The following is a 17,528-nucleotide window of genomic DNA, read 5'->3' on the forward strand; positions in this document are numbered from 1 at the left end:
CTACCACTTGAGCCACAGCACCACTTCCAGTTTTCTGGTGGTTTATTGGCGATGAGAGTCTCACAGACTTTCCTGTGCAGGCTGGCTTTGAACTGAGATCCTCAGATCTCAGCCACCTGAGTAGCTAGGATGACAGGTGTGAGCCTCTGGCTCCCCATTACGGAAGGTGCAGTGGCGGGGGGGGGGGTCCTCCCCCCACAGTCCAAGCCAGGCACGCAGGACGGAGGGCAGCACTGGCGGGTGTGACCTTGCTCCCCGAGGGCCTCCGCCCGCGCCTGGGTGAGTGTGCACACTCACGCCCATGCTCATACCTCGCCAGCCTGCACACAGCCTCGCTCGCGGTCCGGCGGGCACCCCGCTTTCTCTGAACCCCTGGAGCACCGGCCCTCTGGGTCGGAAGCCAGGGTTTCAGGCAGACGCGGGGAGCGGGGTCATCGGCCCGGATACCCCAGACGCCCAGGCCTACGCTGGCCGCTCAGTGTCCTGGTGTCCCCCTCCGGCCCCTCCCGCCACTGCGCCCGCCCCGTCTAAATGGGGAGACTGGCGTGCCCACGCTCCCCTCTCCTCCTGCCTTATTCTTGGGGGGCTCCACCCGAAAGCAGGTGGGGCTGGGGAGTCTGAAAAGCATCTCACCCCTGTGCCCAGCACCGAGGCCAGCCAGGATCCGAGGCCCGGACTGTCCGTCCCTCCTGGTGTGCACGATTCCCAAGGAAGGGCTGGGCAGGGGTGGGAGGCGTGTTGCTAGGCAACTGTGTTTGTTTGGGCTTCTGGGGCGGGACTGAGACAGCTGTGAGTGAGACCAAGCCAGGGCCCCTTCCCTGGGCCGGGCGGCCGGGCCGGGCTGCGCGCTCCTGCCTCTGTGTCCCCCTCTCCTGGCTCGTTATCCAGGGGCCCCGCCCAGCCATCGCCCGGGTCCTGGGATGGGAGGGACACTGGCCAGTGCCCGGGAGCCCATGCAGGGCCCCTGCCTCCCTCCGGTCTCCTCGGTCCCGCAGGTCTGGCACCTCTAAAGTCTAGCCTCGCCAACCTGCGTGCGGTGTTGAGTGGCTGTGTGGGAAAGCGTTCTGATTCCGTGGACCCTGCCGTGCATGGGTGCGGGGCCCAGCGGCCTGGGGCTCTGGTCAGCCAAGTGGCTCTGGACAAGGCAGCCCTATGCCGCTGGGCTCCAGGATTCACCCCTGTAATCCCAGCACCTCAGGAGGCTGAGAGCAGAGGATCTCAATTGGAGGCCAGCCCGGGCAAAAAGGTTTTAAGATCCCATGTCAACCAGAAAAAGAGCATAGGGACAGACTGCCCAGCAGCTCATGAAACACACACAGGGGAGACGAGGTCCAGGCCAGTGTGGGCACGACGTGGGAGCCCCCACCCTAAAAATGGCTCCTCCTCCCCCTCCTCCTCCTCCTCCTCCCCCTCCTCCTCCTCTTTCTCCTCCTTCTTCCCCTCTTCCTCCTCTTCCCCCCCCTCCTCCTCCCCCTCCTCCTCCTCCTCCCCCTCCTCCTCCTCTTTCTCCTCCTCCTCCCCCTCCTCCTCCTCCTCCTCCCCCTCCTCCTCCTCTTTCTCCTCCTTCCCCTCTTCCTCCTCTTCCCCCCCCTCCTCCCCCTCCTCCTCCTCCTCCCTATGGGGGTCCAGGGTCCTAGGAGGCCACAGTGAGCTGTGAGGGTCCCAGTGGCCCTGCGTTGAAGGAAGCCTTGGCCAGGCTCGGTCAGGCATAGGTCCACCTCAGCATAGCCCTGGTCCACCTGGACCTCCTTCTTTGTGGGCTAACAACAAATGAATGCATGAACAATGGGCTGGACCAGGTTCAGGAAGTGTGAGGAAAGCTTCCGGAAAGGGCTGGCACCTCTGCTGCCCTGAGGGGATCAAGAGGTCCACGTGAAAGCCATGCTGGAGGGGAAAGGTGAGGAAGGCAGCCCTGTGGATGTGAACTGTAATTGGCCATCCAATATTAAGTGAGCACCTACTGCATGCTAATGTGTGTGTGTGCATGTGTGTGTGCCAGTCCTGGAGCTTGAACTCAGGGTCTGGGCACTGTCCCTTAGTGTTTCACTCAAGGCTGGTGCTCTGTCACTTCAGCCATAGCTCCATGTCCAGCTTCTCTGGTGGTTCATTGGAGATCAGAGTCTTCCTGGGCTGGGTCTAAAACTGTGATCCTTCAGCCCCAGCCTGGATTGCAGGTGTGAGCCATGATGCCCGGCAGAGGCCCGGAGGGGGGTGACCTTAACATGGGGCCTGGCTTTGTACCATAACATGGGGACCACTGTGCCAAAAGCACCCCCTTTATTTCCTCCAAGTGACAGAGCAAGGCCCTCCCCAAGGCGCCACCTGGGGCCTGGTTAGAAGAGGAACAGGAAGCCTAGCCAGCGCAAGGTCCTGAGTTCAAAGCTCAGTACAACTAGGAACCTCATGGCGTGTTAGCCAGGTCTCCAGGGCTCCCATGGAGAGATGCTGGGAGGGAGGAGGGAGGAGGGAGGAGGGAGGAGGGAGGAGGGAGGAGGAAGAGAATGCGTAAACATGGATCCCAGAAGTAGCAGCCCCTTACCTTGTGGTGTGATCATGCAGTGAAATATTACGCAGCAGTGAAAAGGAATGAATTAGACCCACACATGTCTGTATGATGTCTTCTTTTTTTTTTTTCTTTTTCTGGTCGGTCGTGGGGCTTGAACTCTGGGCCTGAGCTCTGCCCCTCAGCTCTTCAGCTCAAGGCGAGCGCTCTTAACACTTGAGCCACAGCGCCACTTCCGGTTTTCTAGTGGTTTATTGGAGATAGGAGTCTTGCGGACTTTCCTGCCCAGGCTGGCTTTGAACCGTGATCCTCAGATCTCAGCCTCCTGAGTAGCTAGGATGACAGGCGGGAGCCACCACGCCCAGCTTGTGTGAAGCGGTTGGCTGCGCTGTCCGTGGCCTTGAGTGAGCTGGGCTGGGGCGTGGCTCTGGAGGCTGAGGGACGTGCCCACCTTCTCGCAGTGGCCGGTGGCAGGGCAGGGCGGGCCTGGCCGTGAGGCCCACCTGGCGTCCTCACCCACTGTGGTCCGCAGGGGAAACTGAGGCACAGGCTGGCATTGGCCCACCAACAGTGGGGGCTGTCTGGCCGCCACGGGGGCTCCGTGACACCTGGAGAGGCGCAGACTGGGGCTGGGGGGAGGCTCTGAGGTCTTGGGCCCAGCGCCCCCCCCAGTTCCTTGCGGCCCACACAGGTGAGGTGAGGGCGCGCGTGCCGGGCTCCTGGGGCCCGGGGACTTTGTCAGGGTGCGGGAGGATGGGGGCATCTCACCGCACCCCTCGCTCGGCAGGCACCGCCTCCTGCCCTCTGGCTCCCTGCGCCTGGCCCCGGCGCAGGCCGAGGACGGCGGCCACTACGAGTGCACGGCCAGCAACCCCGCGGGCGCCGCCGCCCTGCACTACGACCTCGAGGTGCAAGGTAGGGCGGCCCGGCGCTACCCCCACCCCCAGACCCTCCCACCGCTCCCCTCCCACCTCCCGTCCCCTTGGTCAGGGGACAGGGGTCAGGTCCTTGGACAGCAGGGAGCAGCGGGGGCCGAGGGGTGGGGCTGCCCGGCCTGCCCCCGCCCCCCTCCCCTCACCCCCTGGCTTAAACCAGGGCCTGGGCGCTGCCCCTTAGCTTCTTCACTGGTGCTCAACCATGTGAACCACAGCGCCACTTCCAGTTTTCTGGTGGCTCTTTGGCCATGAGTCTCCCCGGGCTGGCTTTGAACCACGATCCTCGGATCTCAGCCTCCCGAGTGGCTAGGATGACAGTGTGAGCCCCAGCGCCCGGCTCTTCTACCTGAGCTTCTTCCTACGTGCAGAGCTGCCCAGAGGGAGGGCGCCCCCCCCCGGGGTGGGACTGGGGACTGGATGTCTGGGGAATACAGATGTACCCCCCAGGCAAGGTGGGGGGGCTTCCGGGGACTGCCCCCAGGGGGCGCTGGGGGCGCAAGTCCTGCCACCATGAGAGCCACCTCTGTGCCGCTCCAGACCATGCTGAGCCATGGTGAGTCAGGCCCATGCCTCGGTTTCCCCATGCATGCCCAGAGCTGGGCATCGACCAGATGGTATTTCCCACGGTGTGGGGTGTGCTGGCTGGAGCAGGGGCTGGGGGGCGTGGAAGCATTGGGGTTCTGTTCCCCTCGTGGGGTCCCTCACCTTGACCCCCCTCCCCGGGGCCCTCCAGTGCCCCCCCAGGTGCTGCCGGGGCCTCGGGTGCTGACGGTGCTGGTTGGAGAAGCCCTGGATTTGAACTGTGCAGCCGAGGGCCACCCAGAGCCCCAGCTCCGCTGGTCCAAGGATGGGGTGGCCGTGGGGGGCGCAGGGACCCCGGGCTCCGTCCACTTCATGGCCGTGGGCCTCTCTGACGCCGGGAGCTACGTGTGTGAGGCCTCCAGCAGCGCAGGGACGGACACGTGGGAGCTGGCGCTGCGGGTGCTAGGTGAGCTCCCTGAGGTCACGCAGGCCAAGCGCACACGTGCAGGCCCGCCTGTCCCCTCTGTCCCATCCGGGACCGCCCTGCCCTGCAGCTGGGGCCCAGCAGCCTCTGCCAGCTCCTGGGCTCTGACGGGTGCTGACGGCTCCTGCCCGGGCGTCTGAGCACGTGCCACACTGAATGTCCACGGGCAGCGGGCGGGCCCTGTCTCACACTGACCAACTGGACAGCACAGGCCGATTTTCTCACCCGCAAAGCGGTCCAGTCCATACGTGGCGTCATCTAGAATGCAGACGAGGTGCCTGACACAGAACAATCTCGATCAATGGTGCTAGCATCTTCTGCATTCAAAATGCAAAGCAATGCCAGGTGCCGGTGGCTCACGCCTGTCATCCCAGCCGCTCAGGAGGCTGAGATCTGAGGATCGTGGTCTGAAGCCAGCCTGAGCAGGAAAGTCCATGAGACTCTTAATTTACTCTCATTTACCAGCAAAAAGCTGAAAGTGGAGCTGTGGCTCAAGTGACAGAGCATTAGCCTTGATCAGAAAAGCTCAGGGACAGCGCCCAGGCCCTGAGTTCAAGCCCCAGGACTGGTGTGCACACGCACGCACGCGCACGCGCGCACACACACACACACACACACACAGGAGAGGACCCTTTCCTCCCCACGCCTTTGAGGGCTCAGGTCCCACCCCACTCCCAGCCTGCACCTGGGCTGGGCCCTGGGTGGGGGGGGGGGTGCTGCCCTGGGGTGCACCAGCACCAGGTGAGCCCGCTCCATGCCCTGGCTGGACGTGTGCTGGACGTGTGCTGACCGTGGTGTCTCCTCCCCTGCTGCTCTGGGTCGGGGCGTAAACGCGGCCTTGTCATTTCTCCCCAGAACCTCCGCACTGGGGTGCCGAGGAGACCAGTGTGCTGCTGGAGCGGGTGTCCGGGGAGAACGCCACCCTGCCGTGCCCTGCCCAAGGTGGGTGCCAGGGTGGGCGGAGCTAGCTCCCGGGGCGGGGCAAGCTCCCAGCAGGGGGCGGAGCTAGCTCCCAGCAGGGGGCGGGGCAAGCTCCCAGCAGGGGGTGGGGCTAGCTCCCAGCAGGGGGCGGGGCTAGCTCACAGTAGGGGTGGGGCAAGCTCCCAGCAGGTGGGTGGGGCTAGCTCCCAGCAGGGGGCGGGGCTAGCTCCCAGCAGGTGGGTGGGGCTAGCTCCCAGCAGGGGGCGGGGCTAGCTCCCAGCAGGTGGGTGGGGCTAGCTCCCAGCAGGGGGTGGGGCTAGCTCCCGGCAGGGGGCGGGGCTAGCTCCCAGAAGGTGAGTGGGGCTAGCTCCCAGCAGGGGGTGGGGCTAGCTCCCAGCAGGGGGCGGGGCTAGCTCCCAGCAGGTGGGTGGGGCTAGCTCCCAGCAGGGGGCGGGGCTAGCTCCCAGCAGGTGGGTGGGGCTAGCTCTCAGCAGGTGGGTGGGGCTAGCTCCCAGCAGGGAGCGGGGCTAGCTCCCAGCAGGGGGCGGGGCTAGCTCCCAGCAGGTGGGTGGGGCTAGCTCTCAGCAGGTGGGTGGGGCTAGCTCCCAGCAGGTGGGTGGGGCTAGCTCCCAGCAGGGGGCGGGGCTAGCTCCCAGCAGGGGGCGGGGCTAGCTCCCAGCAGGTGGGTGGGGCTAGCTCTCAGCAGGGGGCGGGGCTAGCTCTCAGCAGGTGGGCAGAGCTAGATCCCAGCACCTGGGTCTACACTGGAGAAGCAGCAGCCGGGAGTTCTCAGCCTGTGCCGGGTGCTTCACCCCATCGCCCCTCCCTGAAGGAGGGGTGTCACCGTTGCTCCTCTGTAACACAGACTGTCCTGGCTCAGAGAGAGAAAGAGGGGCGGTGGTGGAAGTCTTGGCTCTGTAGCTTCTTGAGGCAGCTTACGTTCCTTTCTGCCTCAGTTTCCCCATCTGCGTGGGGCCCCTTGGGGGCCGCAGTGAGGCCTGGGAGGTTCGGCAGCAGCGTGGCGCCCCTGTGGCCCGTGCCCCGCGGAGTGGCTGTCTTGGATTGTGAGGCAGGCTGTCGGTCCGGGGTCTGAGGAACATGGACGGGTAACAGAAGCAGGCAGGAACCAGCTCGGCAGCCTGTGATCCCTGCAGGTCCTCCCTGAGCCTTGGGGTGCCAGGGGATCCCTGGGCCAGGACTGAGGGAGCGGCTGCTGCACCCAGCCAGGCTGGGACAGCTTCTGGATGGTTCTGGATGAGCCACCTGGGTGCTGGCTCTTCTGGACCACGGCGCCACCTAGTGTTGGGTTATGGAAACAGCTCCTACACGCCGGCCTCTTGATCTCTGTTTTAGGCTGGTGGCTCACGTCTGTAAATCCTAGCTACTCAGGAGACTGAGATCTAGAGTACCAAGGGTGCTGGAAAGGATGAGGGAGGGGTCTCTGGGAAGAGTTGAAGGGGTTTGGAGGGACAGGTGTGCACATGTGTATGTCCCAGAGGGTGTGTGTCCCAGAGTCCAGGGCAGGATTCCAGGGACGCCTGTGTGGATAGATTATGTGGCCTTCCCCAGGACACACGAAGCAGTGAGTGTGCACACAGGGCCTCTGCATGCCCGGCAGGGAGCCCTGACTATGCAGGTGGAGGTCAGGGAGCCTCAGAGAAGGCACTTGAGATGCCTCGGATCTCTGACACAGGCTCTGTGTGTGCCCCAGCCACACCCATGCCCAGACCACGCCCATGCCCATAAACCAGCTATGCCCAGGCCATGCCCATAAACAAGCTATACCCAGACCACGCCCATGCCCATAAACCAGCTATGCCAGGCCATGCCTACCCCAGACCACGCCCATGCCTATAAACCAGCTATGCCCAGACCACGCCCACTCCATGCCCAAGTGCCATGTACTAGCCACACCCACTCCACCCCTCCCTTGTGTCCACGCCCTGGCCACACCTGTGCTCACCCCTCCCTCCACAGCCCCTTTTGCTGCCCACAGAGGTGGTGGGCAGCCGGCATTAAGGCTGGCAAACTCAGCCACACGGGAGGCCGAGGCCTGAGGGTCACAGTGCTAAGTCAGAAGGGGCAGGAATGTCTGTGAGACCTTGATTCCAATGAACCAGCAAAACGCTAGCAGTGGAGCTGTGGCTCAAGTGGTAGAGCACTGGCCACGAGCAAAAAAGCTCAGGAACTGTGCCCAGGCCCTGAGTTCAAGCTGGTGTATATGTGTGCACGCCTGCACATATGTACACACACACACACACACACACACACACACACACAAGCTGGCAAAGTGATGAGGTAGAGGCCAGCAGGGATGTATGCTGCTGCTCCCTGGCTGCCCGTGGGCCGTCTGCCTGCACTGGTGGATTTGTATGGACACAGCTCCATCGGAGACCCAAATGGCCAGGGCCAGGAGAAGGTCCCCTCCCCCATCCCAAGGGCGGCCACTGGAAAGGGCAGCGTCTGCGAGGAGGGGGTGCAGGTGGCGCTGGTGGGGCAGGGTGCTGACGACATGGTCCCCCCAGGGACCCCCGAGCCGCAGGTGGTGTGGCGGAGGGGCCCGCGGGCTGAGCCCCTGAGTGACCGTGCGGGCGTGGAGGTGCTGGCCGGAGGTGCCCTGTTCCTGCCCGCGGTGTCCCTGGCCGACGGTGGTGATTACGAGTGCCAGGCCACCAACGAGGCGGGCTCGGCGGCCAGGACAACCCGACTGGCGGTGTACGGTAGGAGGAGGGGGAAGGGGGCGAGGGGAGGGGGAGGGGCGGCCAGGGCCCTAAGAGGCGGGGTGGGGGCCACTCCCTGCTTCTCCTCCCTCCCCAAGTGCCCCCCAGCATCCGGGAGAACGGGCGCAAGGCCAACGTGTCCAGCGTGGCGGGGCAGTCTCTGGCCCTGGAGTGCGACGCCAGCGGCTTCCCGACCCCCGAGATCCTGTGGTTCAAGGACGGGCAGCCGGTGGGTGGGCGTCCCGGGGTTGTGGGGAGGTGTCCCAAGGGTGGAGGGTGGGGAGGGGGAGCTATGGGGGGGAGGGATGGCTGGGGGGAATGGGGAGGGGAGCCGTGTTGGGGAGGGGAGTGGGTGGGGGAGGGGACCACAGGTGGGGAGGGGGGTGTGAGTGGGCATTCCTGGGGTCCTGAGGTGTGGCGGGCAGGCAGGCAGGACCCCGGGGCCCAGGGCTCTGGAGGTCCCACGAGGAGTGTGGGCATCCCTAGTGCAGAGAGCCGAGGCTATTCTGGAGTCCGAGGCCCTCAGTTTCCCCTTGCTGGTGTTCCCCTGCCCCCTCCGGCTGGGTGTGCAGATCCCTGAGGCGGGCGGCCTCCTGGACACGGCCCGTACCCTCCACCTCCCCCGGGTCCAGGAGCACCACGCCGGCCGCTACTCCTGCCGGGCACGGAACCGGGCCGGCAGTGCCCAGAGGGACTTCCTCCTCCTCGTGCTCGGTGAGTGTGGCTGGCGGGGACAGGGGTGTCCCTGTCCCCACAGAGCCTGCAGGGGGGGTGCTCGTGTCCTCACAGAGCCTGCAGCATGGAGACACACAGCGGTCACTTGCTACAGAGCCACAAAAGCAGAGCAGCTGCCCAGGGCAGGGCTGAATGGGAAAGGGGAGGCCTGTGCTGGCGGGCGTCAGCATAGGCAAAGGCCCTGTGGCCAGCAGAGCTCGCAGACCTGAGCCATTTCTCTTCCTACCTCCCCAGTTCCTCCTTTGGTGCTGGGAGCTGAGACTGGCCAGGAGGTGCTGAGCCTGGCTGAGGCTGACGTGGAGTTGGAGTGTCGGGCCTCGGGGGTACCCACGCCCCAGGTGGAGTGGACCAAGGACGGGCAGTGAGTACCCGGCCCCCAGGAATGTGGGGTGGATACAGTGCCAGGCCTGGCCCGTGGGGCTGGACAGGGGAGGCTGAACAGGGAGGCGTGTGCCCCTGTGCAGCAGGCGGTGGCCCCGGTGCAGGCGGCATGCTGGAGCCCCCTCAGCACGGAGACACTGGCCACCTGTTTTTTTTTTTAAGATAGATAGGCCGGGTGCCGGTGGCTCACGCCTGTCTCAGCTACTCAGGAGGCTGAGATCAGAGGATCGTGGTTCAAAGCCAGCCTGGGCAGGAAACTCCGTGAAACTCCTCTTATCTCTAATAAACCACCATAAAATGGGAAGTGGCACTGTGGCTCAAGTGGTAGAGCGCTCGCCTTGAGCTGAAGAGCTGAGGGACAGCGCCCAGGCCAAGTTCAAGCCCCACCACTGACAAAAATTTAAAAAAAGATACATACATACACAAACGATACATAGCTATATGGATAGGTAATAGATATAGATGATAAATAGAGTATTCATAGTGGCACAGGTGATAGAAAACAGATGTGCAGATAGATGATAGATAATAGGTACATACATGTTGCATTAATCACACAGTCACACGATGTGCAATTAACTGTGTGCACAGACAGCTCTACGCAGCCAGAGCTTGTGCTCACCCCACCCCCTCCACACCTCCTCCTCCCCTTCCTCTTCCAGGGTGGCTCCATTAGGTAGTCCCTCCTCTTCCTGTCCCCCTGGCCCTGGCAGCAGGCTTGCTTAGCCATACCCATTCCTGACATTTCACATAAATGAGGTCAAATCCCATGTGGCCTTTGGGTCTGACCTCTGTTTCTGCTCAGTTTTGGCAGTCTATTCATGTGATAACAAGTTATCTCTCTTTTCTTTTTTTTTGGTGAGTCATGGGGCTTGAACTCTGGGCCTGGGCGCTGTCCCTCAGCTCTTCAGCTCAAGGCTAGCGCTCTACCACTTGAGCCAAAGCGCCACTTCTGGTTTTCTGATGGTTTATTGGAGATAAGAGTCTCACAAACTTTCCTGCCTGGGCTGGCTTTGAACTGCAATCCTCAGATCTCAGCCTCCTGAGTAGCTAGGATGACAGGCGTGAGCCCAGTGGAAATATTGCTCTTTTTTGATGGCTGAACAATAGTCTAACAGATGGGTGGGCTGTGGAGTATTTATCCACAGGTGGACGCAAGGGTTCTTTCACCCGTGGGTGGCTGTGGATGGCCTCGCGCCTTCCACAGCTGCGATCCTGCTGAGCTTCCTGCCCACCAGTGCCCTAGCCTGACGGGGGGCCCTGGCGTCTCCCCAGGCCCATCCTTCCTGGAGACCCTCACATCCAGCTCCAAGAAGCCGGCCAGCTTCTCAGGATCACCAGCAGTCACCTGGGCGACGAGGGGCAGTACCAGTGTGTGGCCTTCAGCCCAGCAGGCCAGCAGACCAAGGACTTCCGGCTCAGAATCCACTGTGAGCCCGGCCCCAGCCCGTGCCACTGCCTGGGAGGGCGGGGTTGGGGGCCACGGGGCTAGGCCTCAGTGAGGGACAGGGGTGGGGGCCTGAGGACGTGGGGACCCTGGTCTCTGCTTCACAGCTCGCTCTTCCCGTGCCGCCCACAGCTGTGACTTTTTATTTTTTTGGTGCCAGTACTGGGGTTTGAACTCAGGAGTCTTATACTCTCCCTTAGCTTTTTCCGTTCAAGGATGGAGCTCTACGTCTTGAAGCACAGCTCCACCTCCAGCTTTTTCTTTTAGTAGTTTCTTGGAAATAAGAGTCTCACAGACTTTCCTGCCCAGGCTGGCTTTGGACTGCAGTCGTCAGATCTTTGCTTCCTTGAGTAGCTAGGATTATAGATGTGAGCCACTGTGCCTGGCTTATGATAGTTTTTTAAACGGTTAGGACGAAGGTAATGTACAGAGGAGTTGTTACAGTTCTGTAAGTCAGGTCATGAGTACATTTCTTCCTTCTCTCTGATTTTTATTCTGGGACAGAGTATCACTGAAATTAGTTACCCAGGTTGGCTTTACGTTTGCTATGTAGTCCTTGAACTTCCGATCCTTGATCCTCCTGCCTCAGCCTCCTGAGTGGCTGGGGCTACAGAGTGCTCACCAGCACCTCTAGTGCATAGTAACTATCCATCAATCCACGTTTGCTCTTTGGAGAGGGCAGTAGGAGGGTTTGAACTTGCTGGACACACACTCCACCGCTTGAGCTACGCGTCCAGCCCTTTGCATCTTAGTTGTTTGTTCAGACAGGCTGGCTGGGCCCAGACCACAGTCCCCCTACTTAGCCATCCCACGTAGGTGGGATTCCAGGCACGAACCACAGCACCTAGCTTACCGGATGAGATGAGGGTCTTGCTAACTTTTTCCCAAGGCTGGCCTCTCAGGTTGCTGGGATTACAGGCATGAGATGCTGTGCCCGGCCTGAAACATTTACTCCAAGGGCTGTTTAATATCTCAGCAATAAGTGGGAAACCAGTACATTTGCCACCAGTTGAAGGAAGTGGGAAAGCACACAAACACGGAAAGGTGGGTACCGCGGCTGTGAGCCTGCGGCCGTCCCTCCTGCACACACCGGTCTGCTCTGGACCAGGGCAGGCTGGAGAGGCGGGGTGAAGGGGGTAGTGACCCAGGCGGAGCCCTGCCCTGCGGCTGGAGGACACAGCTGTCCCTTAGCCATCTCAGGCTCCGCCCACCCATCAGCTCAGTGCCAGTGGTGGGGACAACCAAGTCCCTCCACAGACGGGGAAACTGAGGCCCAGAGAGAGGACGGGGCCTACCCCAGGTCATACAGTGAGTTAAGAGGCAGAGTGGGGTCCAAGGCTCAAACCTGGGGTCCCTCCCCTGTTCCCTTTGCTGTGGGGTCCCTGCTAGCTCCCGGCCCAGCATGCCCTGGGCAGGCCTCTCCCAGGTGACCAGCACCCCCCGTCCCGCCCCCCAGCGCCCCCCACCATCTGGGGCTGGAACGAGACGGCCGAGGTGGTGGTCATGGAGGGCCACGCGGCGCGGCTCCCGTGCGAGGCCCGAGGCGTGCCTGCGCCCGACATCGCCTGGCTCAAGGACGGGGTCCCGCTGCCCGCCGGCGCCGGGGCCGTCTACGCCCGCGGCGGGCGGCAGCTGCAGCTGGGCAGGGTCCAGGCCTCCGACGCAGGCCTCTACACCTGCCTGGCCAGCAACCCCGCGGGCGTCACCGAGAAGGCCACGCGGCTGGAGGTGTATGGTGAGCGACCGTGGCGGCACGGAGAGCGGGCGCGGGGCGGCAGGACACCGAGGTGGCCTTGGCCCGGCTCTGAAGGGCAGCGAGGGTGGCTCGTGGCCTGCTGCGTGGCAGGCTGCGCTTGGCGGGGAGAGGTCTCAGCATTCCCGCTTCCCCCACGCAAGGACCCGGGCTGGGGCGGGGCGGGGCCTGCAGCCGCCAGGAGCCACAAAGAGTGCTAATTAACTGCACGGAGTTAATGACTGCCAGGATCCCAGGGGCTCTGGCCGCCCCGCCCAGTCATCACCTGTTGCTGAGAGGGCCTTGGTGTCCCCAGAGGGCACTGGGAGGGGCTTGGCCTGCACCCAGCTGGGAGAATCAGCATCCTAATCCTCAGATCTCCTCCTGAGTAGCTAGGGTGGCAGGCGTGGGCCAGGGCGCCCCCTCATGTGGCCTGCAGTGATGTTGTGGCGTGGACGCGCTGGCCCCGCAGATGGCTGGGGCTTGGGTGCTGGAGCTGGGAAGAGGGCTGTGTGCGGGCGGATAGCGGCTGCTGCTGGCTGAGGAAATCTCATTTGGGGATCTGAGGTCCCTGGAAAAGTCATGGAAAGCAAGGTGTTTGTCATTTTCAAGGACCTCAGGGCGTACAGAAGGCTGAGAAGCACCCTGAATCCCAGTCCCTGAGTGTCCCATGTCCCCAGTCATGGCTGTCAGCTTCACCTTGGGGCGCCCCTCCCCCACCAAGTGCAGGAAGGAAGCTCCCTGCTCCAGCCTGTCCTCTGTGGGCCACGGGCCCTGTTTGAAACTTGCCGATCTGTGGCTCAGGCGGGAGAGCGCCAGCCTTGAGTCTTGAACCAGCTCAGGGACGGTGCCCAGGCCCTGAGTTCTGTGCCCAGAACTGGCACCCAAGAAGTTCGTCCCTACTGACTGTGACTGTCAACTCCAGTCCCCCAGAAGCCAGCCACCTGGGCGCAGGTGTGTCCCAGACATCTGCGGGGACACGAGCTTGCTCATGATGAGCTTTCGAGAACCTTCCAGCCAGCGTCTGGGACAGGCGCCCAGGAGGCGGCGCGGTTGGGGCAGGGACACAGCCCAGGGAGGCGTCAGGGGAGCATTCCTGCGGGTTGCGGGGTCCCTGAGCAGCCCCTGCCTCTTCCCCAGTGCCACCCACCATCGAGGGCGCCGCCGGAGGGCCGTACGCGGTGCAGGCCGTGGCTGGGAGGCCCGTGGCGCTGGAGTGCGTGGCCAGAGGCCATCCACCCCCCGCCCTCTCCTGGCAGCACGAGGGGCTGCCGGTGACACCGAGCAACAGCACGTGGCTGGAGGCCGACGGCACGCTGCGGCTGGACCTCCCCGGGGAGGCGTCCCAGGGCCTCTACAGCTGCGTGGCCAGCAGCGTGGCCGGCGAGGCCGTGCTGCAGTACAGCCTGGACGTGCAGGGTGAGCCCGGCCGGCCCTGCGGTGCCGCGAAAGCCCACTAGGGGGAGTCCTGGGGGAGGGGGCCAGGTGAAGCAGGGGTTTGCTAACATCCGGTCCCCTGTCAGTGCCCCCGCAGCTCCTGGTGGCTGAAGGCGTAGGTCAGGTGACCGCCATCGCCGGACAGTCCCTGAATCTGCCCTGCCGGGTCTCGGGATCCCCGATGCCCAGCGTCCAGTGCGTACAGGGCACATGGGGGGGCAGGGCCTGGCAGGGTGCTGGGTGGGGAAGGTCGAGCCCCACCCCTCTCCGCCCACCTTAGGTGGCTGCAGAATGGCCGCCGGGCGGAGGAGCTGGCCGGGGTGCAGGTGAGCCCGCAGGGGACCGCACTGCACATCGGCCGCATAGAGCCGAGCCACGCAGGCCTCTTCGCCTGCCAGGCCACCAACGACGCGGGCACAGCGGGGGCCGAGGTGGAGGTGACGGTGCATGGTGAGTGGGCATCCGGGGCTCCGCCGTGGCGGGAAGTCCGGAGGCTGGCGTGGGTGCTCTGGGGGGGACGGGGAGGGCTAGGGGCAGTCCCCACTGCGTGGCACTTCTGGGCCCTGTAATGTGAGAGCTAGCCCAGATTCTTTTTTGTTGTGGTGGTCGGTCATGGGACTTGCACTTTGGGCCTGGGCGCTGTCCCTCAGCTCTTCAGCTCAAGGCGAGCGCTCTACCACTTGAGCCACAGCGTCATTTCTGGTTTTCTGGAGATAAGAGTTTCACAGACTTTCCTGCCCGGGCTGGCTTTGAACCGCGATCCTCAGATCTCAGCCTCCTGAGTGGCTGGGATGACAGGAGGAGCCGCCAGCGCCCGCTCCGGCCCAGATTCTTACTGTACTTGTCATCTGTCCTGCCCGGCTGGCCCTGCTCCCCCGCCCCGCCCCCTCCTCCACTTGGAGCTTCCCTCAATTCTTTTTTTTGGGGGGGGGGTCAGTTGTGGGGCTTGAACTCTGGGCCTGGGTGCTGTCCCTGAGCTCTTCAGCTCAAGGCCAGTGCTCTACCACTTGAGCCCTGTGAGCTTTTTTTCTGGTGTATCTAGGGGCCTAGAACAGTTCTATGCAGAGTAGATGCTCAGCAGGCATGCGAACACACATGGGTGGTGGGGTGGATGGACGGCTTGATGAATGGAAGAACGTTTGATTGAATGGAGGATGGATGGATGGATGGATGAATACTGGGGACAGTGGATGAATCGGTAATTAGTGGATGGGTGGGTAGATGGAGGTGTGGATGAACTGGTAAGTGATGAGTGGATTGATGGAGGGGAAGAGGGACGGGTGGGTGGGTAAATGGATGAATGGATGGGTGATTGGATACATAGGTAGGTGGATTGGAGGAAGGTAAGTGGATGGATGTATGAATGGGTGGATGGATGGGTGGGGAATGAGTTGATTGATGGATGCAGGGGGGAGTGGGTGGGTGGATAGAACTTTGAAAGGGAAAGGACTGTCCTGCTGGCTCCCCGGATCCGAGGGAGAGAGGGCTGCTGGGTGCCGGCTGACCCCGGTCCTTCCCGACTGCCCACAGAGCTGCCGTCGGTGCACATCGTCGGAGGGGAGAACCTCACAGCCGCCTTCCTACAGCCTGTGACCCTCCAGTGTGTGGGGGCTGGCGTGCCTCCCCCCAGCCTCCGCTGGTGGAAGGACGGGGTGGCCCTGGCTACCTCGGGGGGCCACCTCCAGGTGCGTTCAGGGGCAGCTGACACATGGGGGGGCCTGGTCTTCTGGGGTCCTGGAGCCCTTGGGCGAGCTTGGGCAGTCTGGAGGTGGGAGGGCACAGAGTCCTCTCAGCCGGGGCATGCTCAGGGGATGCGGGCATGCTGGCCTGGAAGAGGAGGGCCTCAGCTGGCTTCAGGTCCTAGGGTCGTGGGAACACACGGGGACAGGTCTGAGGATCATCCTGAATTTGGGCACTTGGCCCATCACGCCCTCCCAGAGCTGCGCTGGCATTGCCCCCAAGGGTCGCTCTGTGTCCTTCATTTGCTCCGCCTGTCCCCCAGTCCTTGGCTCTGTGACCTCCTCTCCCCCTCTTCCCCTCAGATTGAGAAAGCAGACCTGAGGGACGAAGGCATCTACACCTGTGCTGCGTCCAGCCCGGCCGGGGAGAGCAAGACGGATGTGGCACTGAAGGTCCTGGGTGAGGGCGTGGCACCAGCCGGGCGGGGCCTGGGGCGGGGCCTGGGGCGGGGCCTGGGGCGGGGCCTGGGGCGGGGTGATCCCTGGACGGCCCTTGTGACTGGCAGCCCAGGTTGGGAGGGGGAGGAGGGTTTTGAAATACCCACGGTGCACTTGTATTAAAGCCTTAGCCAGGTGTGTGGCTCATTCAAAGCCCCTATGAGACTCTTAGCTCCAATTAGCCTCTCACAAACTGGAAGTGGTGCTGTGGCTCAAGTGGTAGAAGCTGGGGGCCGGCGGCTCATGCCTGTCATCCTGATCCAGGACATGGTCTTGGTCTCGTTCCGTGCACATGCGCAGGCCTCCTGATCCAGGACATGGTCTTGGTCTCGTTCCGTGCGCATTCGCGGGCCTCCTGGTCCGGGACGTGGTCTTGGGCATGTTCTGTATGCATGCGCGGGCCTCCTGGTGCAGGACGTGGTCTTTGTGAAGCCTCATCGCCAGGACCCTTTGGGAAGACGGGGGCAAAGGGAGCCCCAGGGAGGCAGGGACGGGAGGTGCCCAGGCTTCAGGCCCAGCAAGCATAGTCTCTCCTTGTCTCCCCAGTGCCCCCCAACATTGAGCCAGGGCCCGTCAACAGGGCCGTGCTGGAGAATACCTCGGTTACCTTGGAGTGTCTGGCTTCAGGTGTACCCCCTCCTGGTAAAAGTCCCCCCACTTGGCTGCACCCCGCTTCCTGCCTACCCCAGTTCCCACTGAATAAGCCCAGCAAGAGCTCTGGCCCACCCCGCTGCGGTCTTATGGGAAACAGGCCAGCCCCTGCACTGTGAGGGATCCAGGAGGGAGGCCCAGCAGCCCCACACCAGCCAGGTGCTCCCTGGGGGTGCTCCCCCACGGAGCCCCAGCAAGTTCCAGGTGGTATGTAGGGGTGAGGCCCCTGCGCAAGGTGGGCCTGCTGTGTGGGTGCACCGTACTCTCCGTAGAGCCTCCCCGAGCCAGGTCTCCTCTGGGTGGAGGCAGGAGATGGCTAACTCCGGCCTGCCTCCCCCTAGTCCCAGCCGCCCGGGCCCCCTTCCGGTCTTTAGGCAGCACGCTCTTCCCAAACAAGTCTAGAAGCTTCCTTGAAGGCCTCTGTGCCAGCAGGTTCCAGATCTCTTTCTTCCCCATAGATGTCTCGTGGTTCAAAGGCCGCCAGCCTGCTGCCGCCCTGGCTGGGCTGGCGGTGTCAGCCGATGGGAGAGCGCTGCACATTGAGCGCGCCCAGCTCGCAGACGCCGGCAGCTACCGCTGTGTGGCAGCCAACGTGGCGGGCAGCACCGAGCTGCAGTACGGCCTGCGGGTCAATGGTGAGCCGTCCTGGGTCTACAGAGGCCCTTTCCCCAGAGGTTGTCTTGTATTCCATTTGTCAGTTACTCTTACTCATCTGTCCATTTTCCACTTGTCTACACATCTGTCTGACCACTCGTCTGTCTGCTTGTCCATCCATTTACTCGTCTATCTATCCACCATCACACATCCATTCGGCACCCACCACCCATCTATCTATCCACCATCTACTCCGTCTGTCCCTCCATTCATCTCTCCACCCATTCAC

The 17,528-nt window shown here is 63.0% G+C and overlaps 1 protein-coding gene across 1 annotated transcript in view; it reads left to right on the forward strand.

The window, feature by feature from the left end:
- Hmcn2 (hemicentin 2) overlaps window positions 1–17,528 on the forward strand; it is a 116,246-nt gene that overhangs the window by 40,144 nt on the left and 58,574 nt on the right. Inside the window, exons 23-38 of the mRNA XM_070005148.1 lie at window positions 3,291–3,418; window positions 4,172–4,426; window positions 5,300–5,386; window positions 7,891–8,085; window positions 8,184–8,314; window positions 8,658–8,799; window positions 9,055–9,181; window positions 10,477–10,631; window positions 12,105–12,383; window positions 13,521–13,799; window positions 13,904–14,012; window positions 14,098–14,267; window positions 15,348–15,502; window positions 15,860–15,956; window positions 16,541–16,636; window positions 17,104–17,280. Coding sequence (XP_069861249.1) covers window positions 3,291–3,418; window positions 4,172–4,426; window positions 5,300–5,386; window positions 7,891–8,085; window positions 8,184–8,314; window positions 8,658–8,799; window positions 9,055–9,181; window positions 10,477–10,631; window positions 12,105–12,383; window positions 13,521–13,799; window positions 13,904–14,012; window positions 14,098–14,267; window positions 15,348–15,502; window positions 15,860–15,956; window positions 16,541–16,636; window positions 17,104–17,280 — 2,582 coding nt within the window. The remainder of the gene's footprint in view (window positions 1–3,290; window positions 3,419–4,171; window positions 4,427–5,299; window positions 5,387–7,890; window positions 8,086–8,183; window positions 8,315–8,657; window positions 8,800–9,054; window positions 9,182–10,476; window positions 10,632–12,104; window positions 12,384–13,520; window positions 13,800–13,903; window positions 14,013–14,097; window positions 14,268–15,347; window positions 15,503–15,859; window positions 15,957–16,540; window positions 16,637–17,103; window positions 17,281–17,528) is intronic.

This window comes from Dipodomys merriami, unplaced genomic scaffold, assembly GCF_024711535.1.
Source record: "Dipodomys merriami isolate MVZ:Mamm:240054 unplaced genomic scaffold, mDipMer1.0.p SCAF_11, whole genome shotgun sequence".
In the NCBI taxonomy this organism is placed as follows: domain Eukaryota; kingdom Metazoa; phylum Chordata; class Mammalia; order Rodentia; family Heteromyidae; genus Dipodomys; species Dipodomys merriami.